The sequence below is a fragment of the Oncorhynchus clarkii genome, chromosome 4 (genome assembly GCF_045791955.1).
Source record: "Oncorhynchus clarkii lewisi isolate Uvic-CL-2024 chromosome 4, UVic_Ocla_1.0, whole genome shotgun sequence".
NCBI classification, from domain to species: Eukaryota; Metazoa; Chordata; class Actinopteri; order Salmoniformes; family Salmonidae; genus Oncorhynchus; species Oncorhynchus clarkii.
This window is the reverse complement of record NC_092150.1, coordinates 48,871,209-48,883,534: the sequence shown is the minus strand read 5'-3', so window position 1 is coordinate 48,883,534 and position 12,326 is coordinate 48,871,209. Positions and strand designations below refer to the sequence as shown.

General features: G+C 41.9%; 1 protein-coding gene across 2 annotated transcripts in view; it reads right to left on the bottom strand.

Annotated features, from left to right (window-relative positions):
* Positions 1 to 12,326, bottom strand: part of LOC139406904 (mucolipin TRP cation channel 2) — a 60,086-nt gene that overhangs the window by 14,787 nt on the left and 32,973 nt on the right. For both annotated transcript variants that reach the window (XM_071150052.1, XM_071150051.1), the window contains exon 13: positions 11,070 to 11,209. In XM_071150052.1, the coding sequence (XP_071006153.1) occupies positions 11,070 to 11,209 (140 nt within the window). The remainder of the gene's footprint in view (positions 1 to 11,069; positions 11,210 to 12,326) is intronic.

Here is a 12,326-nt window from a genome sequence, read left to right as displayed (position 1 = left end):
ACAAGAGTCAAGTGCGTGACGGGAACATCCCTGCCAGCCAAACCCTCCCCTGACCATGCTGCCTGACCATGCTGGGCCAATTGTGCCCCACCCCATGGGTCTCCAATCAGTTGTGTTCTGACAAGGTAGGGGTGGTATACAGAAGATAGCGCTATTTGGTAAAAGATGAAGTGCATATTATGTTAACAGCTCCAATAAGCAAAGAGAAAATTACAGTCCAGCATTACTTTAAGAGATGAAAGTCAGTCAATACTAAACATTAAGAATTTTGAAAGTTTTTCAAGTACAGTCACAAAAACCAAGCACTGATGAAGAAACTAGCTCTCATGAGGACCGCCACAGGAAAGGAAGACCCAGAGTGACAGGCCTCAGAAATTGCAGCCCAAATAAATGCATCAGAGTTCAAGTAACGGACATCTCAACATCAACTGTTCAGAGGAGACTGCATTAGTCAGGACTTCATTGTCAAATTGCTGCAAAGAAACCACCACTGAAGTACAGCAATAAGAAGACGTGCATGGGCCAAGAAACACAAGCAATTGACATTAGATGGGTGGAAAGCTGTTCTTTGGTGTAATGAGTTCAAATTTGATTTTTTTTATTCCAATCGTGGTGTCTTTGTGAGATGCAGAGTAGGTCTCTGTGTGATTCCACTGTGAAGTATTGAGGTGTGATGGTGCTTTGTAGGTGACTGATTTAATTAGAATTCAAGGCACACTTAACCAGCATGGCTACCACAGCATTCTGCAGCAATACACCATCCCATCTGGTTTGCTCTTAGTGGGACTGTCATTTGTTTTCAACAGGACAATGACCAAACACACCTCCAGGCTAAGTAAGGGCTATTTGACCAAGAAGGAGAGCTGGCCTCCGCGACCACCTGACCTCAACCCAATTAAGATTGTTTGGGATGAGTTGGACCGCAGCGTGAAGGAAAAGCAGCCAACAAGTGCTCAGCATGTGTGAGAACTAATTCATGCCTGGAAAAGTATGCCAAGTGAAGCTGGTTGAGAAAATGCCAAGAGTGCACACTGTCATGCAAAGGTTGACTACGTTAAAGAATCTCAAATATTTTGATTTGTTTAACACATTTTTGGTTACTATAGATTCCATGTGTTATTTCATAGTTTGTCTTCCCTATTATTCTACAATGTAAAAAACAGTAGAAATTAAGAAAAATCCTGGAATGAGTAGGTGTCCAAACTTTTGACTGGTACTGTATATAAATTAAAAACAAACATTCCGTATTGGACAAATTCATGTAGTCTGTTGTTCCATTTGGTGCCTAATGAGCACAACCATGATGTGAACTGAAAGTTGTTCATTAGCTGCATGAAGACTACAACAATTAATGGGTCAATAATGTCAGTGGGCTCAAATAAAATGTTATTTGTCACATACACATGGTTAGTAGATGTTAATGCGAGTGTAGCGAAATGCTTGTGCTTCTAGTTCCGACCATGCAATAATATCTAACAAGTAATCTGACCTAACAATTTCACAAGAACTCCCTTATACACACACGTAAAGAAATTAATAAGAATATGTACATAAATATATATGATTGAGCAATGGCCGAACGGCATAGGCAAGATGCAGTAGACGGTATAGAGTACAGTATATACATATGAGAAGAGTAATGTAGGGCATGTAAACATTATATAAAGTGGCATTGTTTAAAGTGGCTAGTGATACATTTATTACATCCAATGTTTCATTATTAAAGTGGCTAGAGATGAGTCAGTATGCTGGCAGCAGCCACTCAATGTTAGCAATGGTTGTTTAACAGTCTGATGGCCTCGAGATAGAAGCTGTTTTTCAGTCTCTCGGTCCCCACTTTGATGCACCTGTATTAACCTCGCCTTCTGGCAGTGGCCCGGGTGGTTGTTGTCCTTGATTATATTTTTGGCCTTCCTGTGACATCGGGTGGTGTAGGTGTCCTGGAGGGCAGGTAGTCTGCCCTGGTGATGCATTGTGCAGACCTCACTACCCTCTGGAGAACCTTATGGTTGTAGGCGGAGCAGTTGCCGTACCAGGCATACATCCCGACAGGATGCTCTCGATTGTGCATCTGTAAAAGTTTAGTGATTTTGGTGACAAGCTGAATTTTTTGTGGACCATTTCGTGGACCATTTCAGTTTGTCTGTCATGTGTACGCAGAGGAACTTAAAACGTTCCACCTTCACAACTACTGTCCCGTCAATGTGGATAGGGGGCTGCTCCCTCTGTTTCCTGAAGTCCACGATCATCTCCTTTGTTTTGTTGATGTTGAGTGTGAGGTTATTTTCCTGACACCACACTCCGAGGGCCCTCACCTCTTCCCTGTAGTCCGTCTCATCGTTGTTGGTAATCAAACCTACCACTGTAGTGTCGTCTGCAAACTTGATGATTGAGTTGGAGGCGTGCGTTGCCACGCAGTCATGGGTGAACAGGGAGTACAGGAGAGGGCTGAGAACGCACCCTTGTGGGGCCCCAGTGTTGAGGATCAGCGGGGTGGAGATGTTACCTACCCTCACCACCTGGGGGCAGCCCGTCAGGAAGTCCAGGACCCTGTTGAGTGGGCTTAATGATGAGTTTGGAGGGTACTATGGTGTTAAATGCTGAGCTGTAGTCGATGAACAGCATTCTTACATAGGTATTCCTCTTGTCCAGATGGGTTAGGGCAGTGTGCAGTGTGATTGCGTCGTCTGTGGACCTATTGGGGCGGTAAGAAAATTGGAGTGGGTCTAAGGTGTCAGGTAGGGTGGAGGTGATATGGTCCTTGACTAGTCTCTCAAAGCACTTCATGATGACTGAAGTGAGTGCTACGGGGCGATAGTCAATTAGCTCAGTTACCTTCGCTTTCTTGGTAACAGGAACAATGGTGGCCCTCTTGAAGCATGTGGGAACAGCCAACACATAAAGGTTTGATTAAATATGTCCATGAACACACCAGCCAGCTGGTCTGCGCATGCTCGGAGGATGCGGCTTGGGATGCCGTCTGGGCCAGCAGCCTTGCGAGGGTTAACACATTTAAACATTTTACTCACGTTGGTTGCAGTGAAGGAGAGCCCGCAGGTTTTGGTAGCGGGCCGTGTCAGTGGCATTGTATTGTCCTCAAAGCGAGCAAAGTTATTTAGTTTGTCTAGGAGCAAGACATCATGGTCCGCGACAGGGATGGTTTTCCTTTTATAGTTCGTGATTGACTGTTGACCCTGCCACATACCTCGTGTCTGAGCCGTTAAATTGCGACTCTACTTTGTCTCTATACTGATGCTTAGCTTTTTTGATTGCTTTGCGGAAGGAATAGCTACACTGTTTGTATTCGGTCATGTTTCCGGTCATCTTGCCCTGATTAAAAGCAATGGTTCGCGCTTTCAGTTTTGCGCGAATACTGCCATCAATCCACGGTTTCTGGGGGAATGTTTTAATAGACGCTGTGGGTACAACATAACCGATGCACTTGCTAATAAACTCGGTCACCGAATCAGCGTATTCATCAATGTTATTGTCCGACACTATGCGGAACATATCCCAGTCCACGTGATCGAAGCAATCTTGAAGCATGGAATCCGATTGGTTGGACGAGCGTTGAACAGACCTGAGCACAGGTGCTTCCTGTTTTAGTTTCCGTCTATAGGCTGGGAGCAACAAAATTGAGTCGTGGTCAGATTTTTCGAAATGAGGGCAGGAGAAGGCTTTGTATGCGTCGTGGAAGTTAGAATAACAATGATCCAAGGTTTTGCCAGCCCGGGTCGCACATTCGATATGCTGATAAAATTTAGGGAGCCTTGTTTTCAGATTAGCCTTGTTAAATCCATTGCTACAATAAATGCAGCCTCAGGATATGTGGTTTCCAGTTTACATAGAGTCAAATTAAGTTCTTTCATGGCCATCGATGTGTCTGCTTGGGAGGGGATATACACGACTGTGATTATGATCGAAGAGAATTCTCTTGGTAGATAATGCAGTCAGCATTTGATTGTAAGGAATTCTATGTCAGGTGAACAAAAGGACTTGAGTTCCTGTATGTTATGATCACACCTCATTAATAATAAGGCAAACACCCCTGCCCTTCTTCTTACCAGAGAGATGTTTGTTTCTGTCGGCGCGATGCGTGAAGAAGCCATGTGCCTGTACCGACTCTGATGATGTATCCCGAGTGAGCCATGTTTACGTTTTAACAGAGAATGTTACAATCTCTGATGTCTCTCTGGAAGGCAACCCTTGCTCGGATTTCGTCTACCTTGTTGTCAAGAGACTGGACATTGGCGAGTAGTATACTTGGGAGAGGTGCGCCCGTATACGGAGCCTGACCAGAAGACCGTGCCGTCTGCCCCTTCTGCGGCGCCGTTGTTTTGGGTCGCCGGCTGGGATCTGATCCATTGCCCTGAGTGGTGGACCAAACAGAGGAGCCGCTTCGGGAAAGTCGTATTCCTGGTCGTAATGTTGGTGAGTTGACGATGCTCTTATCTCCAATAGTTCCTCCCGACTATGTAATGCAACATAATATTTCCTGGGGTAACAACGTAAGAAATAACACATAGATCTTAACCTTATTGTAACAATATGCTGGGGGGAACGAGAGCCAAATCCCACTGGACCCTGATGACGGATGGGTGGGCATCGGTGCAGGCTCAGGTGCGGGAGGAGATGGTGTGGCTTGATTAATTGGAAATCCTCTTCTCTCCCATCTGTCCATAGTCTGCAGCACGCGATCCATGGCTGTCCCTAGACGTTGTAGCATGGTCCTCCTCTACCGGGAGAGGAGGACTGGCTGCTCCTGCTGACTCCATGAATATGGTCTGTGATTCTGTAACAATATGCTGGGTTTGTTGTCTGAGTGAGGCGCAGGACACAGGTTTGAGGAAAAACAAAAAAGTCTTTACTCAAAATATTAATACAAAAAAACGGAATATCTCCAACAAGGAAACATCACACAATGAGAAAACCCTCCAACACACACACGGTAACACAAAACAATCACGGACAAAACAGAAAGATAGACGAGTGGTTAAATAAGGAACATAATAAGGGAATAGAAATCAGGTGTGCGTAATCAAGACAAAACAAAAGGAAAAATGGATCGGTGATGACTAGAAAGCCGGTGACGTCAACCGCAGAACGCTGTGACATGAGGATACTGCGTAAGTTCCCACAGTCCATATCTCACTGATAATGCTTGTAGTTCATGTGACACACAGCTCAGTTGATTTACACAAGTGGCTATATGTATCAAGCATTTCAGAGTGCTGATCAAGGATTATCCTAAATCAGCACTCCTACTCGGAGTTGTTTGATAAGGTATATAGAAATCTAAGCATAAACTAGTATCATACAATTAAAATATGCTATTCTGTCATCAGTGGATGAATGTGCAATATAAATGGATAATGGTGCATGTGACTAAATGATACATTTCCACAATATTTCTTAATGAATCGTTTATGCACCATTTATCAAGCGTTGGTGCCTATGTTTGCGTGTTGATATGCATACATGTATGCTAAAGTGGACGCTCGGCAACATTGTGTAGCAGGTATTTATAGGCTGAAAGGCCACGCGGTTCTAGTGTTGTTTAAAAAGACTTCAGCACAATAAAGTGTTCACATGAATAAACAAGTGTTTAAAAAGGGAGCAAACAAGATTGAAAAGCATCTGTAAAAAAAAAAAAACACTTGGTAAATCTCAGAACAATTGAGAAATCACAAAAACCTAAATCCACAGTCATTCAGGTGGGAGAATAAACTGTCAATGCATAAGAGAACCAACGTAACTCTCACCTCAAAGAGCTTGTAATCCTTCCAAATTTCAAAGGATTGTTGGCATGTCAACTATATTTCCTCAAAACCTTCATTGAAAACATACATAATAAGCACTTGTCTCAAATACATCATTACAGACCTATATCCATCCTGCCCTGCCTATCTAAGGTCTTCGAAAGCCAAGTCAACAAACAGATCACTGACCATCTCGAATCGGTCACGGGTGCACCTCAGCCACGCTCAAGGTACTAAACGATATCATAACCGCCATCGATAAAAGACAGTACTGTGCAGCCGTCTTCATCGACCTGGCCAAGGCTTTCGACTCCGTCAATCACCATATTCTTATCGGCAGACTCAGTAGCCTCAGTGTTTCTAATGACTGCATTGCCTGGTTCACCAACTACTTTTTTAATTTTAAAAAATGACGTTGCGTATAAATGGACATTTTGGGTGTACATGGACAGATTTAATCGGAAAAAAGACCCAATTGTGATGTTTATGGGACACATAGGAGTGCCAACAAAGAAGCTCGTCAAAGGTAATGAATGTTTTATATTTTATTTTTGCGTTTTGTGTAGCGCCGGCTACGCTAATTCTTTTGTTTACGTCCCCTTCAGGTATTTCGGGGTGTTGCATGCTATCAGATAATAGCTTCTCATGCTTTCGCCGAAAAGCATTTTAAAAATCTGACATATTGGCTAGATTCACAACGAGTGTAGCTTTAATTCAATACCCTGCATGTGTGTTTTAATGAAAGTTTGAGTTTTATCGAATACTATTAGCATTTGGCATTGCGCACTTCCATGTCCTGTTGACTAGGTGGGACGCTAGCGTCTCACATGGCTCTAAGAGGTTTTAAACACTAGTAAAACCTTCACTCACGCTGCCGCCCTAGTAAAACTGACTATCCTACCGATCCCCGACTTTGGCGATGTTATCTACAAAATAGCTTCCAATACTCTACTCAGCATCCGTTTTGTTACTAAAGCACCTTATACCACCCACCACTGCGACCTGTATGCTCTAGTCGGCTGGCCCTCGCTACATGTTCGCCGCCAGACCCACTGGCTCCAGGTCATCTACAAGTCTATGCTAGGTAAAGCGCTGCCTTATCTCAGTTCACTGGTCACGATGGCAACGCGCTCCAGCAGGTGTATCTCACTGATCATCCCTAAAGCCAAAACCTCATTTGGCCGCCTTTCCTTCCAGTTCTCTGCTGCCTGCTGCCTGCAACTGGAACGAATTACAAAAATCTCTGAAGTTGGAGACTTATCTACCTCACCAACTTTAAAACTTCTTGTCAATCCCAAACCCGCATGCGGGAGCGTAATCATCGCCTGAAAGTAATTAGCATAACGCAACGGACATAAATATCCCTAGAAAATATTCCTATTCATGAAAATCCCAAATGAAATATATTGAGACACAGCTTAGCCTTTTGTTAATCACCCTGTCATCTCAGATTTTCAAAATATGCTTTACAAAGCTAGACAAGCATTCGTGTAAGTTTATCGATAGCCTAGCATAGCATTATGCCTTGCTAGCAGCAGGCAACCTTGTCACGAAAATCAGAAAAGCAATCAAATGAAATTGTTTTTTCTACTGTTATTGACTTGTTTATTGTTTACTCCATGTGTAACTCTGTGTTGTTGTCGGTTCACACTGCTATGCTTTATCTTGGCCAGGTCGCAGTTGCAAATGAGAACTTGTTCTCAACTAGCCTACCTGGTTAAATAAAGGTTAAATAAAAAAATTTAAAAAAATAAACAGTTGTTGTTTAGCTTTGTCATTTTAGCATAGACGTGACAAGAGTCAAAACAAGACACGGTATTTAAGGCCTAATCAGACCAAACTCTTTCATCCTTAACCTGCTGCATGTAAAATATTGTGCGCTATAGCTTGGAAAATAAATGTGACGCTGGATGACAGCATTGTTAGTTTCTAACATTAAGGCAGTTTGTTTCCTTGCCACAATAGTAACGAGTATCGCGAGGCCCTACATAGTCTCAATAACAAGACATGAACTAAAAATGAGCCACCTATGATTCCCCACATGGAAGCTTCTTGTCATTGTTGCTAGCTATCTGACCATCTAGAATCATTAACGCAAATCATTCATGATGTTCTCAGCTAACCCGTTTATATGCAACACAGACAGACCTTGAACTGGCCATCTGTTAACCAGCACTACCTGTTGGTTTCCAAGCATCAACAGTGAATCAAGTGCTGACAGTGGCAGATACAAGCCTCCCAAAGAGTCAAACATGCTATACTGCAAATTAATCAAAACAGAGACCTTGAAATGGCCATTTGTTGACCAAAACTAGCTGTTCCATTGCAAGAGTCACAGATATGCTGCTGGAGTGTCACATTAAGGTTTCCTTCAAGAATTCCTGAATTGCTGCTCCTTAGTTTTTGTTGGCTGGCAATTTCACAACTACATGAGTGCAAGTTCCACCATGGCAGTATGTTTGCACATATTTATTCAAATATTAGTCAATTATACTGTACTATTTTTTTGGGGGGGGTGGGGGGGGTGACATCATTACACCCAGCTGCTTTTACAAACACAAGTTAAATGAAGACACACCCTAGCAGGCAATTGTCGCATCTATATGAACTTCTAAATATCAACAAAAAATAAATAAAATCACTGGACAACTTAAAGGAAACATAGCTAATGTGGGAGGGCTGGCCATTGCCTTTTTTTAATCTGTCCTTTAAGTGTATCACATTTATTGAACTGCAGTAAGTTAAAACAAAACTGACAGCTAAAAACAGATGCGTCTCACCCTAGTTAAGACATTCAACACTCAAACAATCTGGCACACCTATTTAACATGGCAGTAGCCTAAAGATTTAGACCTTACGGTCACTGTAATTTCAACTTCCCTGTAAAGTCTTAACGGCAGGCTGCCATGAGCAGGATGCCATTTAGCCTGCGAGCGATATGGCTCAGAAAACATAGCTCAATCCAGGGATGGGAGAGGGCACTGTACACCTAATTATCCCATTATGAAAATAATACATAGAGAAGATTGAAATCATGCTAGTCTTTAATTAAACTGCCGTTTTCATCAGCATGCTAGCTAATGTTAAAGCAACCCATTGGATTCAACAACACTTCCAGTAGTTACTCACCCCAACACTAGGCATCACATTTTTATGGAATCCAAAGAGCAAGACACACCTATTTTTAACATGACAGGTGACCCAATTACTGAGCTGAAACACCTGTGTCAATTAACCACTTCCATCAACTGGACCAATAGGAATCAAGTAACACTTAATAATGAACACATGACTGCAATTAGTTTAAAAGGATGGGAAATACAGTATTCTAGAAACTGGAATGTTTGGTCAATTATTAAATAAAATAAGGAAATACGAACACAACTTGCTCTATAAATACTTTGAATAAAGGCCACTCCTTCACACGCACATGCTGTCCACAGATTCAAACACATGCTTTACTTCAAATAAACAGAAGACATAGAGACCTTGAAATGGTCATAATTTGTTGTCCAGCACGAGCTGTTGCTTTCCAGACATCATCAGTTAATCATATAGTGGCACACATATCTAGCCTGGTCCCTGATCTGTGTTTAGAAAATTCCTATGGTCATTGTCACGCCAGTGTTTGGCAAGACTGCACACACAGATCTTTGACCAGGCTAACACATAGCCAGTATGGCACTGGTTAGTTTGACCTATTCCCTACATAGTGGGGCCCTGGTCAAAAGTAGTGCACTATATATGGAAAAGGGTGCCATTTGGGACTGAAACTCAATGCTGTTGTTTATCTCAGTGCACAGAGCAGCCAAAGGGTGAAGTCTCTTCCCAGCATATAACCCTTGGTTCCTCTGTAATCAGCACATCGCTGGGTGTGTCCACATTTCTCCCACCACTAATTTCATTTCTCAGGCCACAAAGGGCTAGGCTAAACTTCAGTGAGGAGGAAACTCCACTCGGCTGCGCTCTGCCCTAGATGACAGAGATTGATAGAAACTGTTTCGAAGGGAAATTACACATGATTTTCACGTAAGAGCAGTTATGTGGAGAGTCAATGGTGATTGAAGTTGTTGCATATGGATGGAACACTAACACTGAAAATGTTGTAGAATTTAGTCTTCCCAATCCCAACCAGGTTATTATTGATTTTCTTTGACTAACCGGCTAAATGGTTAAAGGCCCAACTCAGAGGAAGTTGCCGCACCTATTTTGAGTAATTCCCGTCCTAGAGCACTTAGGTTACACCTCAAATACTGATGCAGGCTGCTAATACATATTTGGCAATTGGAGGTGGGAACGTTGTGGTGATTTTCACGTGTAGCAGGGAAATATCAGCAAATAAGGTACTGACTGACAGCTGTCAGTGTAACTAGCTAGCATGCTAACCTTAGTTAGCTAATGGGGTTTTCATGCTCAACAGTTTCCCATGTGTATCAAGAATAGTCCACCACCCAAAGGACATCCAGCCAACTTGACAACTGTGGGAAGCATTGGAGTCAACATGGGCAAGCATCACTGTGAACACTTTTGACACCTTGTAGAGAGGATGCCCTGATGAATTGAGGCTCTTCTGAGCACAAAAGGGGGTGCAAATCAATATTGGGAAGGTGTTCCTAATACTTTGAACATTCAGTCTATATCCATGCATTATCTAAATTGCGTCTGCAAATTCTTCATAGAAATAGAAAGAATATAAGCTCCGTTAATATCGATAACATAACGAGTGAATTTTGTATGGTCCTGTGCCTCGGGTGGGTGGAGATTTCCTCATTAGGATCAATGGATTGGTTGAAACAAATTTGCCTAAAATGGGGGTAGCGGGGTTCTAAAATGCAATCGTGTCACACAATTTTACCATTTATAAAATTGTCATATTCTTTATTTTTTTCATATTCGTGAGAATCTCATCTTTCCATAGAGGGGTCATAATAATTAGTAAGCTAAACCGTTCGGACAACAGAAGTTTTCGGGATGTCTCATGGTCTGACACACACTGCTCTAGCTCTGCCACCTTTCAGCACAGATGAATGTCTCTCTGATGTGGAATCTTATATCTCTAGATTAAACTGACAAATTTTGATGGGGATGTTTTTATTATTCTAATTAGATTTCTGAGGGGGGCGCGAACATCGATTAGGGGATTAAATAAAAAATGTACATAGCCATACTACATGACATGTCATAATAACGTGCCATATACCTTAACACACTATACTACCATCATCATAAAATAGAACTTTGCTTAAAAATAGATTGTCTGTTATACTAATTTGAATTATATGGGGTAATGCTATTTTGACGTTACTTTACCGTCTGCAACAGCACAGTGCTGGGTGTCCCATTCCAGTCTCTGCATCCATCTCGCTGCCCTCCTCACTAGGGGGGAAATCCTTCTGCTCTCTCAGGAACCTCTGCAGGTCTGTCATGGGGAAACCATTCTTCTGGTAGTTCTGTCGGTAGGGTAGAATAAAAGTGAATTCACATAGGGGGGGTATTCCGACCCGAATTAAGCATGCATAAATGGAAAGAGCCTTCAGAAGGTATTCACACCCCTTGACTTTTTCCACATTTTGTTGTGTTACAGCCTGAATTTAAAATGTATTACATTTTTATTTCTGGCTTATTCAAAATGCCCCATAATGTCAAAGTGGAATTATATGTTTTTTAATGTTTACAAGTTAATTCAAAAAGAAAAGCTGAAATGTCTTGAGTCAATAAGTATTCAACCCCTTTGTTATGGCAAGGTAAACAAGTCACATAATAAGTTGCATGGACTCACTCTGTGTGCAATAATAGTGTTTAACATAATTTTTTATGACTACCTTATTTCTGTACCCCACACATACAATTAATTATCTGTATGGTCTCTCAGTCGAGTAGTGAATTTTCAAACAGATTCAACCAAAGACCAGAGAGGTTTTCCAATGCTTCACAAATAAGGACACCTATTGGTAGATGGGTAAAAAAAAGCTGACTTTAAATATCCCTTTGAGCATGGTAAAGTTATCTATTACAATTAGGATGGTGCATCAACACACCCAGCCACTACAAAGAGAGGCATCCATCCTAACTCAGTTTCCGCAGAAGAAGAAAACCGCTCACCATGAGGCCAATGGTGATTTTAAAACAGTTAGAGTTTAATGGCTTTTGTTTTGTATTTGTATTGTAGCTAACCCACAATACTAACCAAATTGACAGTGGAAATTATTCCAAAACATGCATCCTGTTTGCAACAAGGCACTAAATTAAAACTGCCCAAAATTTGCGAAATAAATTAACTTTATAACCAGCATACAAATTCATGTTTGGGGCAAATCCAAAACAACACAATACTGAGTACTACTCTCCATATTTCCAAGCATAGTGGGGGCTGCATCATGTTATAGGTATTTTTGTCATCGTTAATGACTTTAGTCTTTCAGGATAAAAATAAATGGAATGGAGCTAAGCGCAAGCAAAATCCTAGAGGGAAACCTGGTTCAGTCTGCTTTCCACCAGACAGTGGGAGATTAATTCACATTTCAGCAGGACAATAACTTAAAACACAAGGCCAAATATACACTGGAG